Here is a 23,446-nt window from a genome sequence, read left to right on the forward strand (position 1 = left end):
AATATAGAGGCCCCATCTGGCTTTCTTAAAGCCACAGGAGAGACCAGAGAGTGTGGAACGCAGGATGAGACCAGGAGGATCCCAGTTCTTTGTCCTGCTCTCAGGCTACTAGATCCCCTGGGCTGCTAGATCCATCTGTGTTCAGATGTACCTCATTGGTTTTGCCCCAATGGTGTTCACAGTCATGTCTGTCTTTCCCCTTAGCCTGTCAGAATGTCTTCTAGTCTGTCTGTCTTTTACTTGAGATTTTCTGCTGGAAGGAGGCAAGTCAGAAATTTCCAAAACTCAAGAACTTTTTTCTTCTTTTTAATTTCAAGCTCCCTGTGTGAAGGAATAAATGTTCCTTGAAGCTTTTATTATGCTCATAATTCCCTCAAAGTCAATCATGGCTGCAGTTAACAACCTGTTATTAGAGCATTAACTGTTTTTTTCCTTCACCTTGGGCCATTAGCTGACAAAAGTGATGGTTACCTGGTGATAACAACCAGCTTTGTATGGATTATCTGATTTTTCTCGTAGGAACTGCTTTTTCATGGTGAGGATTTTAGAGCAGAATGCAACAAAGGGCAGTTGCTTGGCCTGGTTGTACTACTCTGCCCTATTCTTCCTCAGCCTCTCAGATCTCTCCTTTGACTTTTATAGTGTTCTTAAGTGGCCAACTTATTATCGTTATCTCTAGGGAAGTATTTTGCAAGCATTTACATTTATGCTAACACTTGAAATAAGATGATACCTCAGTACTAGACTTTTAATATATTTGGATGTACTAGTCAATATAGGAGGTTTGACCTTGAAGCTCAAACGTACAGACAAAAATGCCTGCTATATAAATCACCTTTATTATACCATCTGTCTGATGCTGGAATCCTGTGCTGAAAAAAATGAGAAAGAAGGTCCTTGGCCTCAAGCAACAGCAGTTTTCTACCCTGCAGCTTTATCAGTGTTCAGTCAACTTTTCACCTTTCTGGAATCTGCTGTCAAGCTGTTCATCCCTTCATTTTAAAGGAAGTGAAGATATTAGTATTCTTCCTCTTACATACACTGTTACAAAATATTTAGGCGAACCTGCTATTCTCAAGAACCTAGAGTACTTGTTATGGGCAGTTTTCAGGAGTGACTTGCTGGTAGACACTCCTTTGGAAAGGGGGAGCAGAAAAGAACAAGGTCCTAGGAGCCAAAAGCAAAAATAGTGTCCCGTTGTGCTTGGAGCTGTATGGTCTGGTGGTAAAAGAACAGGTCTTGCTCTCCAAAATCCTTGTAATCCAAGTAGGTGGAGAAGTGATTAATGTCCCCATTTCATGCTTGAAAAGCTGAGACATAACACAAGAAAATCATCTTGGTTAAATTTGGCAAATTTCCTGCTTTCCAGAATTAATGTCTTATCCAAAACAACCCACATCACTTCTTTCTTATTTCATCCTTTCCTTCTCACAGTGATAGTCTATCAGTTTGCTGTGTTTTAAAAGGTACGATCCAGAAAGACTCAGTAACACTGCCTGATGTGCAGCAATTACTAGCTGAAATTCAGTACCAGTAAAAACAAAAAATTGAAAAAGAAGGAAAACAATGGAGATAGTAAAAGCTTTAAACAAACTAACAACCAAAACCTCAGTATTTCTTACACGTTGTTTTTGGAGGGGAACTGGCTTCTTAATTCTGAGCTTCATGCACTGGACTCATTCTGGATATTTGCATTTATTAGACACAAATTTGCATTGATACTTTGTTATTTTTTAAGTGTTTCAGAAACAAGTTCTTCTGTCTGCTAAATGCTTTAATATGCCAATGCACACATCTTTCAAGTAGTTCCTGCCTTTTTGCTAGTGGTAACTGACTCCCCAAAGACTTCTCAAGGTCAGACCCAAGTCAAAAAGGTACCAAGTATTTCCAAAATCATGAATCTTTCTTTTGGATACCTTCTAAAGAACTGTCAGGGAGTATTTAATCAAGTCATAAATGCATAATATATAATCAGGTTTAAATCATTTTGGCTAAAATGATTTTCCCACAAATCTTGGTAGTGGATATATTTTCAAGAAAACACCTTCTTTCTCTCTTGTTGTCCTGTCCCTCAAGCTTTCAATAGCAGCTTGCCCTATCCAGTGCAAAGTCAGTTCATTGCTCTCCCTCAAACTGCATTTAAAAAATTCTTCTAAACACAGTGATGACCCTGTCTGAAATTAGCACTTTGAAAACATGCGTTTCTGGCTCTCCTAGAATTATGAGTGAGAAAAAATATGTGATTTTATGTTTATTAATCTTGTATCTTTTTCTTTTGCTTATTGACTGCTGAAAGTGCCTTATATTGCTATAAGAGAGTCTCACTGCTGACATGAGACGTTTGATTTATTTAAAGGAAAGATCCTTACTGTTCACAACTGCTCAGGGAGGATTTAACTCAAAGCCTCTAATAATGAACTATCTTTTCCCACAGGTCCAGTGGAGCACGTCCATCTGAGTGTCCCCTTTGTTGCCATCAGAAATAAGGATGTCAACATTACTGCAGTAGTTTGGCCCAGCCAGGCAGGCACGCTTACCTACTTCTGGTGGTTTGGTAACAGCACCAAGGTACGGCTGCCATTTGGCTCATTTTTATTTCCTAAGCTTGCTGCACCAGACAGGGAACTCTCTCAGCCCTAATAAAAACTTCTTGCCTTTGCTTGTTTTGTGTTTTAGGTTTTTGCTTATCTAAAAAGGGTTGTCATTATCTGAACTTCAACCTTTGTGAGTTTATTTCTTCCTGTCTTATGTTGTTCTTAGGAGTCATTACTTTTTTACATCTGGTTGTTATCAGCCCTACTGAGCTTTGAAGACCACTGTTATTACCAGCATTCACTTGCAACTTAACTGAATTACATACCACTATATATGGGATAATACTGGCTTTCAACATAGTGTTTAAAAACTGCTAGTGTTCAAATAACTATGGGGGTTTCCATTATGTACCAGTATGCAGTATATAATGCTGGATTCCAACACAATACTTTAAAGCTCTTGGTGTTTAAATAACCAGTTGTATCTGAATTTCAAGCTAGACTCTTAATGAGTTGTTTGTGTCTGTCTGTGACCATTGTTCACAGTCTTGGATATACTAGAGAGAGAAGGGAGACTTCTTTGTAGTGAATTTTCAAATGTTTGGCAAAAAATTATTATAAAGAGCTTTTTTATCAATAATTAAAGTAAGTGAAAGTACAAGTTGCGGTCATGCTTTCAAATGAAGAGAGCAGGATTGCTTATTAGCTGCAGTTTTTATTGCAGGCTGTGGGAGTGAGACAGCTGACACACAGGCACTATCCTCCATTATGACAGTTGTGGAACGTACATCTGATAATTTTGCAACGTAGTATCTGCTGTTATTTACAAAAGCAGTTTAAGTCACATCATTGTGTACATTATTGAGTTGCAATTGAAGGTGGGCGCTGAGGTGAGATCACAGGAGAAAAAAATGGGGATTTTACATGAAATATGGAACTTGAGATAAAAAATAGAAGGCACGCAAGTATTTTATTTTCTCTTTGACAAAGCTGCTTGTGTTTTAACCTCTTACCCTAGTTACCAACAGTAGCAAGAGGAAAAAAAACAACAGTAAATGCTGTGTCTACTGGGATTTTACGTCAAGTTAGGAAGCTTATTGTAAGAACTTACCTGTTTTTATGGAAGCATAATTGAGGCACTGGAAGAGCTCAGGAACAAAAACCACTTTCTATAACTTAGCAAGTTGCTCTGCCCTAGCTGTGCTGTGGCAACCACCCACATGCACACATCAAGTCCATGACAAGTACCAGGTAATTCCACATAATTTATACTGCACTGAAAGAAGGGGATGCAAAATCACATTACAGTTCAGATATTTTTGGCTCAGTGCTTACACATGGACAACTATTAAAGTACATCTGAGACAATTTAGGTACTGGTAACTTGATGATCTGCTTGAGCCCTCCGATGTACCCAGGTGTCAGAGTTTTCCTGCCATTGCTTTTGTCCTTAATGTAGAATTTGGTTGTGAATAGGGCCTTAAAAAGATTTTTTGAAATAGGAAGTAATGTAGAAAAGGTAGAGCAAAGCCATGGTGTTTGCTGAAGGTTTCCATGCAGCTCTCATGGTGCTTGCATCTGGGTTATAAATATGATGTTACCTGTTTTATCTTCTAGCTTAAATTTCAGACCCAGAGGCAACAGAGTATAAGCAGATATGGATGTGTTTGGGATGGATGCTTTGGACATAGCTGTACATGGAGTAGCTGATCCTGATGATACCTTGGAGTGATTGTACATGTTGCTGAAATATGTTGAGATGTGGATTAGTAAAGATTGTGCCACTTAGCTGTGGCCAAATCAAAGACTCGGAGCACCTTCCATTCTTTGCAAAGCATTATCTCCAGCTGCCTCATTAAATGTACTTTAACTTCAACTCTGACAGAAGTATGGCAAAGGATATAGACATAACAGCAGCAGCCACCTTTTTTTTCCAGGACAACAGTCTGCATCACATCAAAATTCCTTCTGGAATGTTTAATGTACATGTCAGATCCTTCTCTGTGCCCACTCATGGGCAAACTGGTGTTCTTAGTACAGGTGGAAGATGGGGACACTGATTTGTGTGTGAATTACAAGATGAGGTGTGTAATATTGTGCATAGTGACTAGTATTGTTAGGTGATATATTCTGGTTCTGTGCTGAGCGATTGCAGCTTCTTTTCCTGTTCAGCCTGTAGGCATCCCAGGCAGAACCAGATGTGTCTTGTGTCACTGTGCAGTCTCACTAAGGTACTCTCTGTGCTGCTGCACAGGCGAGTGTTGTCTTAGATTCAAATGACCTGGCTGAGGCTCTTCTATTGCCCTCCTCACCCTGCTGGAACCATTGTACTGAATTTCTACTGTGCTAATTTTTGCAGTATACCCAAAGGCCAATTTGCTTGGATTAACACAGGTCCAGTTTAGTAAATGTGTCCAGCTGTCTAATAGGTTTGAGCAAACGAACCTTAAAATACTTGATTTAATTTAGAGTTAGTTTCCAGGTCTTGGTGCTTGAATTAAAATTAAGGAGTTGGCTGACTGTTGAAACTCCATGATGGAGGTGAAATCATCCATAACGGAATGTCCAGCATACACACATACAAAAAGGAAAAATTGTATTTTAAAAGGCCAGATTGGTTCCTCTTATCTGCCTTTGCACAGAATCACGACCTGTAACCTCCAGGAAGACTGCTAATATCATGCAGTTCGATATAGGTCCATTCTGCTTGTCCAGGATGTGTGCCTGTCTAACTATATGTTAGCTAGGCCTCCAGGGCTAGCACAAGCTGGCATCCTTGCTGACTTGGTCTGTGATTATCCTGTGATCAAACAAATTTATTACTTTTTCTACTGCTTTTTCAGCTCATGGATGAGGCGGTAAATGGAAGGTGGCATTCTGCAGGGAGGGAAATGTGTTTGCCAGCCTGGTGTATGCCAGTGGTAATTTTGATTTGGCTATGAAAATGGCGTATATGGCCACTGTTGTAAAATGCAGGCAAACTGGCAGTCTGATGGGATGAAGCGTGAGAGCTGGAAGGTGAATGTTGAGGGGTTTTCCTCTGGAAACAAACTGGCGGTGGGGTGAAGGGACAATAGCAATGGTACAATGGTTTTATCTGTGCTCTCAGACCTCTAAGTGCTTTTGCAGTGGAGGCTAGTATCACTATTTTCATTTTAATGGTTTAATCTAAACCAAGAAATTTGTCTATAAACCAAGCTGTCAGATCAATGGCACAGCAAGGGCTAGACCTTTGATTTTCAGTATGCAAATCTCTTTTCCCGAGCACAGTGCAATTTTCTCATCTAGATGTGTATCAGTGTGAGAGTTTGCTATGCAAAGAGGAAAGCTGTAGTGCTATCAAGGATATTTTTGCTTGAGAAGGTGCAGATAAAGCCAGCCTTCTCTGCCAGGGCTCTGAGCTGGCTAAATGCAGGTCAGCTTTACTCTGGAAACCATTCAGCCACATTCAGAAGCAGTGTCTTCAGGTACTATGACATGCTTTCAGCCTTGTTATCATGGTTTGCCAGCTTGTGGTTGGAGCTACAGGCTCAAAGCATGGACAGGGCAATGCTAAGTGCCCTCACTCTGTCCTGAACAGAGTTGCTCAGAGATAGATTTGTGCTCATAAGAGCAAGAGCTGCTCCTGAATCTGAACGATATGAATGGTTTGAAGAAGCATCTGCAACTTTGGTTTATATTCAAATGCTGGTTTGAGCTGGAACCTGTGTTTTGCAGAGCTGATGTTGCAACTGTGCTGAGTGTGCATGCCTGTATGTACAACACTGCGTTCTGCAGCGCTAATTCTGCAATTGCTGACTGAGCTCTACTGAGGTATTCGTAGCATAATGGGTTGCAGTTCAGTGGAAGAATATTTCAGGAAGCACTTACTGAAGTGAGAGAAACCTTTGCCAATGGGACAGTTGTCACTGGGTGGTGTTTGGGCCACGTTTAGGGCTTGGCAGGACATGCAAACTCGGAGCACCATTCCTGTATCAGGGAGGAAGGATATCATGGCCTGGTGGATTAGTCAGGTGCATGTTGTGATCCTGAGTTAATCTCATCCTGATTTTGAAATTACTGTCTGTGTTTACCTTTTGCAGCCACTCATCACCTTGGAAAGCAGCATCTCATACATCTTCGCCGTGGAGGGGATAAACACTGTCACTGTGCAGGTTTCTGCAGGCAACACCCTCATCCAAGACACCAAGGAGATCGCAGTGCATGGTACCCTCAGCCTTTTACAATCAGATCTCAGGGGTATCTAGAGGTGAAGAACAGACAGTCACTGATAAACCAAAATGAACTCTCTGAACTGAACTCCCTAGTGCTGGAGGAACCTCTGAATACAAACTGCAAATAAAATAGCTCAGATGTGTCATGATCACAAAATACAGAAGTGAATTGGATGGAACAGCTAGCCAAATTTGTAAGCTCAGCACTGTAGAAAAGCGGCTGGTGTCTCCTTTGCCTATTGGTCTGTCTGTACACCCTGACTGGGAACTCCCAAAAGAAAAACACTTAGAACTGTAGCCAGACTGCCTTCCCTCTGCTTCCTAGCTGTGGAAAGAAGTAGTCATAGTGCATCATTAAGGTGGCCTGAATACATCTGGTGTTTCTCTTTGTACAGTGACTGTATAAACTGCAGGGGTCTGGAAAATAGGGGCCAGAAATGACTCTGTTGTTGGTATCTCTGCTCATCTTCCATGCCACAGCTGGAGGTCTGAGTGTGTCCACTGGACGTCCCTGTGGGTAATGTTTGGTATGTTCTTGCCATATCTGCACGTCATAGGCTCCAAAAAGCACCCTTTGGCAGACCACAGAGCTTATCCAGTTTGCGGCTTGGTAAAGGCTGAGTGGAAGGACTCTCTCAGCAGTTTTGGTGAGGACTGAGATTTCTCCAGAGAATAATTCCCACCCTGGGCTAGTCCTCATTTTCCTTATCCAGTTATTGGCACGCAGCATTCAAGGGCAAGCCTTTCTTTTGATAGCAAGTTTTATTGAGAGACCTGGGCTTCAAATAACTCAGGTTGCACTGTGTAGTTGAACTATGTGTGTCTTGTTTCAGTAATTAAATATAACTAAATGTCCTGCTGGTAGCTGGAAAACTGTGTGCTCAGATTTAACAACCAGCTAAATAGATATTTATTGATTGCTTGGCTGTGAAATGCAATGGGTTTTAACAATTTGTTAATATGATTTAGTAATATCCAAACTCATTATTAGCAAATGTAAGTAACCCTATACTTGATTATTTTGAGCTTTACAAAATGCAGTGTTTACTTCTGGGAAACTTGCATCTTTCCACTAGTTGCTGGAATAAACCTGATTCAAGCATATCTGTGAGGGTTGCCTGCAGGTGATCTCCCACAGAGCGCTCCTCTCTGTTTTTAAACACCTTGTAAGAAATTTTGCCATTCTATTTAAAAGATCCTACTCTGCATCCCGTGATAAGTTATTGTGGCTCTAGGCAGGAAGGCATGTCTTTCTGGTGTTAGCAGTGGAAGAGATTTATTCAGGGTTTTCTCAAATTGTGATCAACAGACCAGAATTTACTCAAAAAATAAATTGTACATGGTACTGAGGGTTCAAAAGTCAAAGGCTTTATGTATCAGGCTCTGGGTTAAGCCTTCAGAACTCAGGAGAGTTTCCCTGCTCTCTTTGATTCTTGTTTTATTTAAAAATATACTGCACCATCTAAAAAGAACAGCTTTTGCAAAAGGTGCAACATAAATGCTGTGCTGGCACATCCCTGCTGTTCTGTGGATTTCCTCATTTATACTCTTGCTGGTTTATCTTGGTCTAAAACTGGTACCTTCTTACAAATGATTAATGGTACTTATTTGAAGTGCCTGGAGATCAGGTGCTTCAAGGTGAGGCACAGCACATCTCCAAAACCAGAAAAGAGAGTCTTCTACCCTGAGAACTTATATATGAGCATGATTCCCATCCTCGGTCTATGCCTTCCACTGGCCCATTGTGCACAGTTGTCATAAGGATTCCAGGTTTGGTCTCTGGTGACTCCAGAGGGGAGAGTTGGAACTGGAGAAAAATTTAAATTGTTCTGTATTTGAAGTCTAGGAAGTTTTTCTTCCTCCCTGAAATCAGTCAGTTAGGAAGTAATTCCAAAGTGTTTCATGAATAGCCATTGCTTGATTAGCCAGTCATTAGCACCACTGGGTTCTGATTTGTTGGGGTATTAACCACTCATGGCTTCCCTCCAGGAGAGCAAATAGGTAACACCTGCTTTTGAAAACATTACTTACAGTAAGTGTTTGTTCTGCAGAGCACAATGCATGCAATCGCACAGACCTTCCAAATTTCAGCCAGATGCTGCCTTATTTACTGTTCAGCTTCCTCGTAAGCAGAATCTGATGAAGTTGAGTGACAAAATTACAAGGCCCAGAGGCATAATGAAGGGAAGACATCCTCTCATTTCTCTCTTTCTTGCTTCCATTTCTTCTAGGAAAAGCCACAAGTTGGCATTAGGGCAAAACGTCCTTTATAAGAACTTTTATAAGAATTCTTTCCTTGCAAACTTTCTGTCCTCCTTAGTGTTAGCCAGCCCTTTTTCTTCCTTCAGCCTTTCCTCTCTCTCTTGCTTTAAGATAATTTAATTATGGTCTTCCTGTTGTCTTCTGCACCCTTGGCTGTACCCTGGACACAGCCTGTTTAATCTTCTCATAAATACTGTTTTTCTATTCCAGAGTATTTCCAATCTCAGCTCCTGTCATTTTCTCCCAACTTGGACTACCATAACCCTGACATCCCTGAATGGAGACAAGACATTGGCAAAGTCATCAAGAGAGCTCTAGCACAGGTGAGCATCTGTTTCCTCATCTGTACTAACATTGACTAGGCTGTTAAAACATGCACTTTTTCAACATGCTGGCTTAAAAGAATAGGAAAGAACAGCAGTAATGAAGCTATCATTTTAAATCAATAAAAAGCTGCTTAATATGCTGGATCTTTTTACAGAGGCAAACTATATTGGGAATTTTGTGGAAATATTGTAATTACGTTTATTAATGTTTCTGTGGTGCTTTTTAGCTTTTAATATCCCTGAGGACTTTTACAAAGTCTAGATTGTAATATTATCATTATTATTATTATTTTGCCAAATTGATATTATAGTATCTACTGTTTTCTGTTCCAAACATTTGGGTAGTGTTAGTGTGTGTTGTTAAACAGCTGATCCACTTCATCCCAGAAGACAGACATTGTAGTATGTTGGATGCATGAGGAAGATATTTTTATCTCTTCCTAATACTCAGTCTTCTAATGCAGCTATGTGTAGCAACTGGTGAACATTGTAAAGCTCTACTCCCTTTCCAACTGGGGCAAAAAAATGAGGCTTCAGAGGGAAAAATAACTTACCTTTAAAATACAGGACAAAGAGAGACTTCTGTGGGTGGAAGACACTGAATCTTCCTTTGGGATTAATTAGAATATGTAAACTAGCACTCATATTCTTGCAGGAAAGGGGACAGAATAATTTATGAAATCAAATAGCCAGGGACTTTGGTTTTGTGTGAAATCAGGGAATAGATTTAGGGAAGCTTTTGTGTTTTTTACATTCTGTCAAAAATTTATCTTGCTTTTTTTTGCTTCTGCTACAGCTGTTCTTAGAAATGGAGGCTGGTTATTTTTACAGAGAAAGTACATTGCTGGTCAGCTTTTCTCATCTGCAGCCCACTCAAAATTCGCAGTTTAGAGGAGTTTCCTTGATTGTTTTTCCATCCTGAGAAAACACTAAGTTCATTTGTTTAAACTACTGTTTCCTTTTACTGTATTCAGTGTCAAGCTTGAGAAAAAAGAAATTAATTAGGTCGTAACTATGAATGATTACAGACAACAGTAGAAATCAAGCAGAAGTGTTTGCTTGTATATCCTTTTGTGACTATTTGGTTACAGCCTGTGGTCTATGTCTATGCTCATAGAACGGATCAGCAGGAATGGTCTGCCTCATTGATGCATTTCAGTGCAGGAATGAGGCCAAGGAATTTGGGGTGGGGTAGGACCAAGGAGCTGATGGGGTTAGCCTCATGTAGCAGAGAGTTTCTGAGGGAGGAGAGGCTTCCTGCCCTACTGAGGATGCACAGCTTGGATTTGGGGAGAAAGGGCAGTAGCCTCAGTGGGCAGGTCATGCTGAAGACAGTTGTGAGAGTCAGATGTAGAACTGACTCTTGGTTCAGCAAATGGAGCAGTTCCTAGCACAAGCCCTCCTGATCAGCCCCGGTAGTAACAAGTCTCCCACTGGAGACATTAAGTTATTCATATATGGCACATGTGGCTCCCCGTAACCTGATATTAGAAGGTGATTGCAGGCAATTTTCTTCCTATGTCCCTGTTACTTGCACGCTTACCAGTGGTCACTCTGAGCCAGACTCTCTGAATCTGACTTTGGGTCATTCTTTTGTAGTGAGAAGGACCATATGGAAAAATCAGATCTAGAAACATGATAGGCTTGGACTTTGGGTTGAGATCTTTGGGTCCAGCCATGTTGTCAAGCCTGCATTTACTTCTAGAAATGAAGTAGAGTGAATCATTCGCAGAAACCTCTGTTTCTGACACACCAAATGGGCAGAGTAGCTCATTGAGACTACAACACCTGCAGTGGAACCGGCAAATAACAATTCCATGGGAGCACAGTTTCCCCATAGTGAATGGAAACATTAGTAACAGAGAAGCAGATAGAGACCTCTTTTTTACTTTTCTTTTAGGTGACTGGTATCCCTGATGAACAGATCTTGGTAGCTGTATTTCCTGGGCTGCCTACTTCTGCTGAACTCTTCATACTGCCCCATAAAAACACAACAGAGAGGAGGAAAAGCAGTGAGGCTAATCTGGAGCAAGTAAGGAAAGAAGGATTCATTCATTCCTATCATGCCAGTTGCACATGGGCCCCTTAACTTGTGCAGCATTGGAAATAACTTACAATAAGTGTGATGGAACTGGATACATCTGGGACTGTGGCAGTATAGTTCATGGCATTAAAGAAAATTATTTTCAGAGGAAAACCAGGCTTTTCTAATACCTCACTGAGATATGTCACAGTCTACAGCAGTGGTTCTTCCTAGATCAGTGGTGTGTCCTTATTACAGTAGTTATGGCCAAAGGAACCTTGAATATGTACTCCCTCTACTCCCTGGAGGAATGCTAATAGACAGAGGCCAAAGCAGCAAGATAATATACTGAGGTTTTCTAGAAGTAAATCAGGCTCTTCAGCTCGTATATCACTGGAACAAGACCTTTTTTTTCTGCAGCAGCGAATGGCGTGTGCAAACTATATTTGGAAGTTACAATATCCATCCATTTAGATAAATAGGTAATTACAGTGATGAATAGCAACAGTGATATGCAGGCAAGGGAAGAGCTAGGAACAACAGCACTAGCCTGCTGAAGCTTTCATGCTAGAATTACCAAGTGATTAAATCAGCTCTATAAAGGCAAAGGAGTGAAGTACTGCTGGAAAGGCTGCTTAGCTCTAGCTAATGTTCTTGTATGCAGCATTTTTACCGTGTGCAAGCTATGTGAGCCCATCTCCAAGTAACTCTTGGAGGAGTAACTCTTCTGTGATCAAACATTAAATAAGTCAGAGGACTGCTGAATTCTGTGGAAGCTCTTGTCACCCACTGAGCAAAGTCAGTCCCCTCTGAGTAGTACATTTGTCCTAGGAAGCTAGCAAAGCTGGCCTCTTAAATTTATGAATTGGTAGTGTGCAGAAGAGAATGCATTATGGTGGGAAGGCTTGGAAGGCTTTTTGGAAGGATTTTCTTGGAGTCATTTCCATCCTGTTCAGTAGGATATACCCATATTAGAATTCCCTCTGAACAAGCTGTTGTGTCAATATTTCATATATCAGTATCATGCAGACATCTCAGATTAGGTTTCTGACTAGCTGACTATGAGGCCTGAAGCTCTAGTGCTCTAATTTTATTTGACAGTCTGCTCAATTGTACTTTGGCACCTGTTGTTGGCTTCTGCTTGAGGAGCTCTGCCCTGGAGAGCAGGACATCAGAACTACTGAATAGCTGTGCCCCAACCATCAGAACTACTCTAGGGAGACCAGGCATTAATCAACTCAAGCTCCAGTTTGACATGCCAAGTACGTCCTCTGAGGCAACCAAATAACACATCATAGCTGTGTTGCTGAGCCATGAGCAAAACTCCAGTCCAAGGCCCCTTGCCATTAATCTTCAAAACTGAATTGTCTCGTCCCCAATGGCCTATTTAAACAGGAGCTACATGACTAGGATTGTCCTGTCAATGTGAGTAAAGAAGCGTTACTAGGCTGGACTACCTAACTCAGTTCCATCATCCACCAGTGAAAGGCCAATATGTCAGTGATTTCCAAGTGCGTTAGATCAAACTCAGAGGGCATTGTGGAGGGTGAAAAGACCCTTAGTTCTTTTCCTTCCTCCCCTACCCCTGCAAAAAAAAAAAAAAATAAATTTGCTAACTTCCTTGATTTACTTCCCAGGAGAGGTATAATAACATACTCTGTGAGTCTCAAAAGTCCTGTAGGGAGACTTGTATGCAATAACATGCAGTTCCATCTAAAGCCACAGGTACATGTTTCTCCACTTCCTAAGTCTCTCTTTTCCTTTCTCTTCCTGAAGCCAGTAAGAGATGTTAGTCACCACGCGTAGGATACCTGCATTCCTGAATGTTCTCCAGCACTTGCTGTCTTCTATGTTGTAACTACCTGTATCTCTTATTATTTCATCAGGTGGTAGAAATCCTTTTTAATGCTCTCAACCAGAACCTGGTCCAGTTTGAACTGAAGCCTGGTGTTGAAGTCATTGTGTATGTTACTCAGTTAACATTAGGTGAGTGTGGAGTCAAATCCATAGCTGTGGTTCTCTTGAGGCTTCAGACAACTCCAGGAGAACCAGTCTACATCAGAGCGCTCCCAGTTTGGTATGCGCTACTGGGTTACGTAGGATTGATTGTATTGAGACATTGTCTGTGGTAGAAGCAGAAAGTGTTAAAAACAGAATCCAGCTGTGGCATCTTCATGCACCAGTTTGTACAAGTATTAAAAGTACCTTTTAAGAGTTCCCTATGGCTTAATTAACGAGTGTATTGATGTTTTTCAAGTGTTTTAGAAAATCAGGTGAATGGTGTTCTATTAAGTCCTCATTGGGCACCTGTGGAATTCAGTGGGAGTATTACTTTCATGGATCAAATCCTTATGCAAAGGGCTTGTTAATGTTATGACTAGCCAGGAAGCTTTCTAGGGTCAAAGTACTCATGAAAAGAAGATCTAGTCCTCATATGGGGAATACGTGCCTGAATATTGACTTCTACAAATTCGAACTTATTTCAGTGCTACCTATCTCCATTTTTACAGAGTAATGAATAGTCGCTTTAAGCTTCATCACCCCCGTTGCTTTAAACCGCCCTAGTGTGAAGCTCTCAGCTACAGCTGAGAATTTCGGCCAGCCTAGTGTGAAGCTCTTAGCTGTTGCTGGGACCGTGATGACTACAGAGGAGATGATGGATTTATTTTTGCCCTTGCTTTTCATGACTGCCTGTGCAATTATCTGAAATGTGGGATCTTGTGCATGTGACATTGCTGATAGTCTCTCTGAAATTCAGATTGGGATTCATGTCCTGGGATAATACACTTTAGCTTCTTTTTACATGAGATTCTCAGAGAGCCAAGAGCTGGGCTATACCAAGGCTCATGACCTATGCTACAGGTAATGCCTTTTTTCCTTCACTGTCTGACTGTCGCTTGGGAATGAGAGTCAGATGTTAATAGGAGTAGGCTGGAATGAGCTAATCTGCGAAACTGAGAATGAGATCTAAATATCTGCAGTCTCCAGGTTCAGAATCCGGGTTTGTTCTAGTAAGACACTGCAAAGTGTGGATTTAGCTTACAGTGCTCAACTATTCTCGCACCCCGCCCCCAGTGGGGGGTGCTGCATTTGTTTCATGACCATTCCCATAATATTTTGACTCAGGTGAAATGACAGCCAGTTCTTTCCATGAAAGAGTCCATAGAAGTATTGGAAGCAGAATACTGGCAGGATCAGACTCTTAAGTGTGAAAATTTTTCAATGGAACCAGAAGTGACTCTTATTTACATAGACTTTGTTTCCATCTTTTGGATGACAGAAAAAGAATAGAGAACAGTGAAAAACCAAAACCAAATATTTATGCAGAGTGAAAAGACACCCAGCTGCTACTTATCATTTGTGCATCATTAGAGACTTCTTGTCAGACTCTTGATTCTCAGCATAGTGCTCAGGTCATTAAGATGGTCTGCTCTGATGAGCTGTGGGAATAGCTGCATAAACAAGATATAGTAATACACTTTATTTAGCCCACCCAAAACGGCAAGGATAGATGGATCAAATCTCCAAAATTTTATAATGTAGTGAGTGCTTGGGTCCAGGATTATTGCTTTGGGCTCTTCCACATTATGAAAATTGACTCGATTAAAAAGTCAGTAAGGTCCAATACAACAATGAACCTTGAAGCTTCTTACAAGACTGGATCCCTGTCACATGTGAGACATGTCCTTGGAAGGTGAGAGTCATACGGTTCATGGATGCTCTGAGGTAGCTTCTCAATAGGGGAACAGACATGCATTAAGCCACACCTCACAAATTTCATTTCCTCTCCAGTCCCTGAAAAAGCCTGAAAAGAAATAGCCCAGAGTGTTAACACAGGGGTGATCAGCCATTCAGCTAAGCATGGCTTGCTGTGCCTAAGCATGGCTTGCTGTGCCTTTTCAGTAGGGTGTGTTAGACTGCACTCTATTGAAAAAGGAGCTAGGCTTTCAAAGGACAAGAGAATCAATTTGTTTCCTACTGATTGGTCTTGCTGAAAACAACATGCACCATGCAGTGGTGATAAAGCAGATGTGGCAAAGACAGAGTTGAGCTCAACTCTCTGGTAGTTATATGTTCTCTAATAATATCTTGTAAATGTAATGCTCTGCCTTTCCTCCTGCAGCACCCCTTGTTGATTCCAGCACGGGTCATAGCAGTTCGGCGATGCTGATGTTGTTGTCTGTGGTGTTTGTAGGCTTGGCTGTATTTTTAATCTACAAATTCAAGAGGTAAGTTGGGAAACTTGGGGGATGAGAGGAGGAGACACAGGGTGGTTTACAGGTGATCTAGGCAGAGCAGTGCCTGAATTGCAGATGTAGAGTGAGTTATGCTGGCCTTAGACCAGTATAGTTCCCTATTTCTCATGTATAGAGAGGAGACTGTCTACTGCCTTTCCACCACAAACCCAGTGCTCTGAAAGCTCACCAAGAGCTCAGAAATCCAGCTGTGACCTGCTTCAGCAGATTTGTTTGAACCACAGACCAGAAATGGGAACCCCGTGTGCTCACTGAGTATGGAGCTATGCAATGCAGACTTAGTCAAAAATCACATGATGGATGTGATGGATGTCTTCATACAGTCTATATCCATCTGGCCAACTGCCGTAGTGCAAGAGTATCTCATTTGTATGTTGCAAAGTGATTAGTTTAGTCTTGCAGAGGAACAGGTGTGATTATGTTAAGGGAGGGAGACTCAAAGCCAGAAAGGTTTGTGGTAAGCATCAAAATGCCTTTGGGAATCTGTGCTGAGATTTTCTTTGCCAGATGTTAATTTAAACCTTTTGCTTCCAGGCAGCAGGCTCTGTGGTGGCCCATGGCACTTTGCTGCTGCAAGCTATGAAACAAATGGGATAAGAATGGCCTGTTTGCTGAAGGGCTGCCTTATGAGAATATTTTTTAGGCACATGGAGCTCATTAAGAGGAACTTTGCATTCAGTATAGCACTTACTGTGTTAAATGGTCTATGTGCCCAGATTCTGCCCAGTAGCAAAATATTGTATTGGAAGCATAAGATGAGTCTGACTTTAAAAAAAAAAAAAAAATTCTGGACACGAGTAGTTCCTCCAAATTGGGAAGCTAGAGCTTTTTCTGTCCAGATTCCAGCTATATGTTTCTCTCTCCAGCTTTTCTGCAGCCCAAGATAAGACTAGTACTCTCTAATGATGTTAGTGGGATACAAACAGTATTCAAAATAGAATGATAAGACAGGCATGTATCCTAGTCTCCAGGTTTAAAGCTCTCCTCATTTCTAACCTCTTGCATTAACCATTGTCAAAATCAGTGGTTGGCACTGCTTCTAGTGCTTGATCTGGTGCACATCAAGATCTGTTACCAAGCTCTCACTGACTTCAGTGGCCCAGGACAATTTCCAGAGAAGCCATGTGTGTGAATCTGCTCAGGTGCAGATTTCCAGGCCTTCAGCGTGCCTTGCTTGTTGCAGTCTGAAACCCTCTCTCTGCTTCTGTGAGGTGGAATACAGCTTCCCAAGTGAATGGGGAATGGGACATGGGACTTTTTTAAGGCATTGATTTAATAATGTGCTGGGGAGGCAGCTGATGATTTCTCTCACTCCCAGATGTAAGATGAGGAGGGCAAAGTCCCTGTGGGAGATGTGTCAAGATATGTAGGTACAAGCCTTTGTAAGACGTGTGTCTTGGTGAGATGGTTTCTTAGGTTCGGCCTAATGTCTTTGACTCTGTGGTCAGGGATCAGGAAGAAGGATCTGTATATTCTGGCTGACAGAGAGCAGTAAGGAGCTTGGTAATCCACTTTGCTTTGGCAGTCTCCAGGTCATGTTACGCTACTACAGCTCATAAAACTGACTATTGTACTACTTAAGCATCCTGAGCCTTGAGCATAGCAGCCATCAGCCTTGTGCTGTGTTTCAGGGCTGGGAAGACCCTGCCTTGTTAAAATCGGTCTGAAAATTGAATGTATTACAAATTGGGGGTGAGGGAGAAGGTGGTTAAAGCATCAGTTTTGCTTAGCCCAAAGCTCATCAACTTGCTGTCCTCTCTTATCTACTCTGCCCCAAAGAGGACAAACCCTGGTCAAACTGACAAAGTTTAGGATTAAGTCAGCTATCCAGAGTGTCTTCAGCTTGATTTTTCAGAACAGAAAGCAACTTTTCAGCTCTGTCTAAAACCTCTGGCTCAATGATCAGGAGTGAGAGCACGCAACAATTCTTAATGGAAAAAGGAGGTGAAAACAAAAGCTTTCTTCTAGCTCTCAGTGAAGCAGAGGTCCGTTAGCAATACGTACTTTTCTGATTAACGGTGGTCCCAGCCTGAATACAGAACTGCTGCTTACAGGAAAAAGGTTGTGGGGAGAGCATGGACCTGCATGAATTTTTAATTCTACAAATTTATAGAATCAGTGCTTTGCTGGTTTGCAAGTTATAGACTCAACAGGCTTGTTAAACACTGCTGCCAGAGAGATGCTCGTTGAGGATGTCTGGGTGGAAAAGGAAGGAAGGGGGAAAAGTCAGGAAATCATCTGTAAAAAAGTTGTTTCTTTTCTGGGAGATTGAGCATATAGCAGATCAATAATGTGTGTATGGGTGGTGAGCAGTAGTGGGACAATGGGGCAGTCTGTGTGTGTCCTGGGACACGAGTGCAGAAGTGTGTGTGTGTGTGTGCACACGTGTGCTCACAGATGTGCAGTGTGACGTTGTGGCCACCCGTGTCTGTGCTGGGAGGCACAGCAGGGTTCGGTATGTGTGTATGGATGCACAGCTGTCTCAGTTTCTTTTTTCCATAACTCTCTGAAGTACCTGGAGGCTCTCTGCCTCACAACTCTAAAGAGCTTTTCTCACCTTTCCTCTCAAAGCTCAGAAGACTATCACTTCTCTACCATTGCATTGTTTGGAAGCGAAACTAAGTCTTCCAATATCTCCTGGTGCGTTCTCATGTCCACACCTCTACACACCTCCAGACTTGTTGTGGGTACTTAAATCCTATGGGAATGCATTTGTCCTCTCTCATCCAATGCATGCATTCCCTATGTAGTGCTTATGTCTTCTAGTGATCTGAAAGGCATGTCTCAAGGTTAGAAAGAGAGGGTGAGAGAAAGGGAGAAGAACATGAGGTTTGTTAACTGCTGCCAAACATCCCAAATATGTCCTGACTTGCTGCTGGTTAAGAACAGAATGCCAAATCAAGCCCATAGCACAAATCATTTGGGGCCGGAACTTCAGTGGAGTCAAATCAGCATAGATCTGTTGAATCCATGAGAGCTGAGGCAATTTCCACTGCTTTCAATCTCTGTCATATCCAACAGCAGACAGGGTAGCATAAAGAGATGGCATTTTATATATGAATTTTGAACACATCTCCTTTCCCTCTCCTGTGTGCTTTAAGGAACTGAAAAAATTCTCTGAATTTTCCTTATTTTAGCAGTGTGGACTGCATGGCACAAAGTCCTTTTAAGGGCATTAGAAAAGATAGTCAGTCACCTTCCAACAGGCAACTGCACACAGATAATCCTAGCAACCCTCACAATGCTTGACACATTACTTTTAAGTTCTCTCCTTTTAAACTTGCACTCCTGTCTAACTGTCTAACTGTTTGTTTAGGCCTATCTATCTGTCTAACTAACTGACTTTCAAGCATATTGTTCTAGCAGTCCAAGTTAACTTCTCTTGAAAGAAGGAAGAAGAAATAATCCCTTTGCTTTCTTGGCTTCCTGAGCAGCAAGGGAAAATAAGTCCCTTCAAACTTGTATGATCTGTAGCATGGCAAACTGTTTTTGCAATGAAATGGTAATGTCAATGGTTTAAAGCTAGGCTGGCTATTAAACCTGTGGCAGATGCTCTCTGTTAACCCTCTCCCCCCGCCCCCACCCGAGGGGAAAGGGAAAAGGGAGAGAGACTTATGGGTTGGAAAGTTAAAACAGTTTTAATAAACTATAGTAATGAAAAAGAATATAATAACAATAATAGAAATAATCAAATATATACAAATATATACAAAACCAAGACTGAGAGCTTGGAATTCCTCCTTGGGCAGAGTTGCTCCCCCAGCATGGGCAGAGGGGAAAATGCAGTAGCTCCCCCCAGCACGGGCAGAGGGCAAAATGCAATAGCTCTCCCCAGCACGGGCAGAGGGGAAATGCAGTAGCTCCCCTGCCATCACACCTGCAGGCTTTTAACTGGAGATTTGGCAAAGCTGGTACCAATCAGTGGGAGACAGGAGGGCCCCTCCCTCCTGGGCCCCACCTCCAGGAGGCAGTGGGTTAGTGATAAACAGGAAAGTGAGAATGACATGTATGGGATGGAATACCTTGCTGGTCAATCCTGGGTCACCTGCCCCGTCCACTCCTCCCTGCAGGTACAACCCCCTTCGGCTCTTCACTCGTAAGCAGTGAGGAATTTAGCAGTGACCTTGGTTTCTCTAAGACTAATTGGCCTGGTTTGGGCCAAACCAGGACAGGTAACAAATAGACTTTGGGTGGGTGTTATGATGTCCAAGTCCTTTCTGTACTCTGAGGCAGGACCAATTCTTTATAACTTTTTCAGATGTGGCGATTCCTACTGAGTCAGTGTGGGCCTGTCAATAGAAACAAGCCTAGCAATTCTTTTCTCAGTTGATAGTAGTGCTCAAATTGATTTTTACTTTTTGTTTCCAATGCACCGTTGATCATGTAATAAATACTGAGAGACTTGGCAATTGCAGGTGATAGTGCTTAGTTGATTGCTGCACTCTGAGCTGGGTGCACAGTGACTGTTGTGTGCACAACTTCTCATTTAAAAGGGCAGGACCAGAACATTTAGGTTTACAGCTGGAGGAGTCTTTGAGCACAGGATAGGAAGGCAACGGCCTGAGATTTGGGGTAGCTTTAGATTGGTGTTGGAATTAGTGGATGCTAATGGCAGTTTTAGAGCTGAACATCACTGTGGTGCTTTCACCATTCTGAGAGCTGACAGTTTGCATCACTGACAGTGCTGCATTTGTGGGATTGGTCTCAGTTTAATTGGTCTGATTAATCAATGACAGGCTGAGGATCCCTGTGTTACAAAATATAACCTCTCATTTTTCTTTCCTGCTCAGGAAAATCCCTTGGATTAACATCTATGCCCAAGTTCAGCATGACAAGGAGCAGGAAATGATTGGCTCTGTCAGCCAAAGTGAAAATGCCCCCAAAATCACTCTGAGTGAGTTCACAGACCCTGAGGAACTGATGGACAAAGAGCTGGACACGCGAGTGATGGGTGAGAGACGGCCCTTGGCTGGAGCTAGTTTCACGGTCTTGGTGAGGATGTTGGTCACTGGGGTATTAGGAGAGGCAGCGACTGTGACCCCAGGTACGAACAGAGCCTGAGGCACCAAGATAGGGAAAAAATGTCTCTCTGCGACATGGTAACAGGGAGGTTTTTTACAGTTTTTCAGCTTTTCTCATAGTGTTACGTGACCAGGGTAGGAACCTGGAAACAGCAATAGGTATATAGGAGTTTAGTAATGTCTGTGGCTCACACCTATGCTTGCTCATGACCCTGTCTCTCCTGTGGAGGGGTCCCAAATTCCCTAAACCCTCAGAAGAATCAGCTGAGCCAAGCTTACACTGTTGGTGTGCTATCATTACAAGTGAGTATGTCCTTAATAGTTAATGAGTTTACACTACCTTAATGGGTAACAGGTTTTCTGCATGCTCCATGCCTATTGCAAATACAAAAAAGGATGTGTTACTTTTAAGAACCTTTTCTGTCTTTACACTTACACAAGCACATCCTAAGAAGGATGGAGAAGCAATATAAACCAAACTGTTGAAGCCACTGCTCTGACTCTGTTCTCCATTTTCTCCTCCCCAGGAAGCATCTCAACAATTGCCAACAGTGAAAGCACAAAGGAAATCCCCAACTGCACTAGTGTTTAATATTGAGAATCCACTTGGTCTACAACATTTCTGACTTTTTATTTGTAATTATTATTGTTATAATTATTATTATTATTATGAAAAAAGAAAGAGTTATATGTCATTATTATCATTTGGGAGGGGATGGGGTGGGCTTTTTCTGTTTACCAGGGCTGCATTTATAAATAGCAGGGGTTCTTCATAGTTAGGAAATACTCATCAGATTAGAAAAAAAAAAAGCAAGGAATTAGTCAAGTGTGCAATGGGATTTGAGTGCCAGCCTCCTGTTAAATACAGAATGGGAATTAAATATTCAAACCCAAGAGGTAGGTATAGTACCTTAGGCAACACGTTGTAGGTAAATTGTCCCTTTTCAGCCCTTTTCAAAATAAGTCATGAATCAGCTACTTCATCCTGCCAGAGGGCTCAGGCTGGGTTGTTGGACCAGGCTCTGCAACATGCCAACAGCCCTCGCTTTCCAGTGACATGCATGTCTCAGCTTTTTGCAGGATCTTGCCTCTTTTAATTGCTTTTAATTGCTTTTAATTTCAGTCACCCTCTGGCACTGTTGACTGCTGAGAAAGAAAAAAAAAAAAGATCAGAGCAAAGACACATGTCAGTGTTCCTTGGACTGTAGATTGGCTGGAGGGCACAGCACCACAAGCAATGAAGGAGCATGCCTGAGTTTATGAATGCAGCCCAAACCCCGTGCATGTGAATAGCGAGGATGCTGAAGGCCTACTGTAGATAATGACAATGTACATAGCTTTTTATTTCTTGGGAAATAATTTAATGTTTAGTAAAAGAAGATATGTTTAAAACAAAACCTGAACCACATACACACATGCACACACACTCACTCACGTGTACACATACGCGTGCGTGCGCTCGTACACGCCAGCCAACGAGGGACCGTGGTGAGCACTTGAATCATGCTTTGGTTCCAAGCGTGTTCCAGTTGTCTGTCGTATTTCAATCTGACACTGCTGCCTATAAACAGCATAGTTTATTTCTCTGTGTATATCTGCAAGCCTTTTTTTTTTAATATATATAGTATCGTTTCCTATGATGGAGCAGAAAAAGATATTAGCAGGACAGACTATGAGCCTGTCATGAATATTTTAATGATGTTCATCATCTGTTCACCTCTGTCACTATTGTCCACTTCTGAGAAGGATCTTGGTGACATCCATTAGGGAAAATGAGGAAAACAAATGTGAAATTATCACCATCTCAGTGTGGGCAAATATCGGTGTGCTTGCAGTACCCAGTACAACCTCACCTCAGCAGTGGGCCAGGTTGCGGTAGCTTTATTCCCAGTGAGAAGTCATGCTTTTAACAGTTAAGCTAATGAAGTAGAGTGCTATTCAGATTGTGTAAGAGTAGTAAATTTTGGCTGAACATGATGCATGCAATTAGGGATTGCCCTTTGGAGAGGGAGATGCAGGGTCAGACCTGCATAACTGAGCTACGAAAGGTCTTTCTTATGAGTGCTGCAGACTGGCCGCTTCCAATTTAGGGTGGAAATGCCATCAGAGTAATTTCTGCATGGTGGATTGATGCTTTCTGATTAGAACAGGGAAGTTAATGAAGAAAAGGTAGTGAAAAAGCTCTTTAGGAATCTTCTAGCACACTGAGTTGAGGATAGGCCCAAGGAATGGTAGAGTTTTGGGGCAGGAGGTTGACTTAGTGGTGAGTTACTTTTATCCATTTTTTTTGAGTTGATGATGTTAAAAATGGACCTTATTCTGCAGAGTATTGAGTTACAAGACCTAACAGGAGTGGAAGGAAGATTGGAGGCACATATGGGAAGATGTTCTAGTGCTTGTGTGGTAACAGGAGGCAGCAATGGGGCTAGGTGACAATGCATGTTACCATTTTTTAGGATCTGGATACAGGACTCCATATCACCTCTAATATATCTGGACTGAAATGAGGAGATGGCTAGAATTTAGATGTTACTTGCTACTTCTCTTCATTGCAACATGCCAGTTGACTATAAAGCAGCCTCAGCTACACGTCTTCACGCTGTTAATGGGCTGGAATGTCTTTCAAAGGTTATAATCCTGATGGGTCTGCAGGTTGACAGAAAAGTGGTTAAACACAGTTTTGCAGAAAAACACTGGAGGTATTTCAAGATTAAATTTGTGAACCCAAAATGTAGGGAAATACTGGTTTGTGTGACGTACTAAAGCTAAATTTTCTCAGTTCTGCTCTTCCATTTCAGTCAAGCTTGTGG

At 41.9% G+C, this 23,446-nt stretch overlaps 1 protein-coding gene across 1 annotated transcript in view; it reads left to right on the top strand.

The window, feature by feature from the left end:
• Positions 1-21,228, top strand: part of SORCS3 (sortilin related VPS10 domain containing receptor 3) — a 316,197-nt gene extending 294,969 nt beyond the window's left edge. Inside the window, exons 20-27 of the mRNA XM_068397886.1 lie at positions 2,435-2,568; positions 6,617-6,740; positions 9,221-9,333; positions 11,237-11,368; positions 13,246-13,345; positions 15,483-15,588; positions 20,406-20,566; positions 21,164-21,228. Of these exons, the coding sequence (XP_068253987.1) occupies positions 2,435-2,568; positions 6,617-6,740; positions 9,221-9,333; positions 11,237-11,368; positions 13,246-13,345; positions 15,483-15,588; positions 20,406-20,566; positions 21,164-21,228 (935 nt within the window). The remainder of the gene's footprint in view (positions 1-2,434; positions 2,569-6,616; positions 6,741-9,220; positions 9,334-11,236; positions 11,369-13,245; positions 13,346-15,482; positions 15,589-20,405; positions 20,567-21,163) is intronic.
• The last annotated feature ends 2,218 nt before the right edge of the window (positions 21,229-23,446 follow it).

Source organism: Nyctibius grandis, chromosome 4 (assembly GCF_013368605.1).
Source record: "Nyctibius grandis isolate bNycGra1 chromosome 4, bNycGra1.pri, whole genome shotgun sequence".
Classification (NCBI taxonomy): Eukaryota; Metazoa; Chordata; class Aves; order Nyctibiiformes; family Nyctibiidae; genus Nyctibius; species Nyctibius grandis.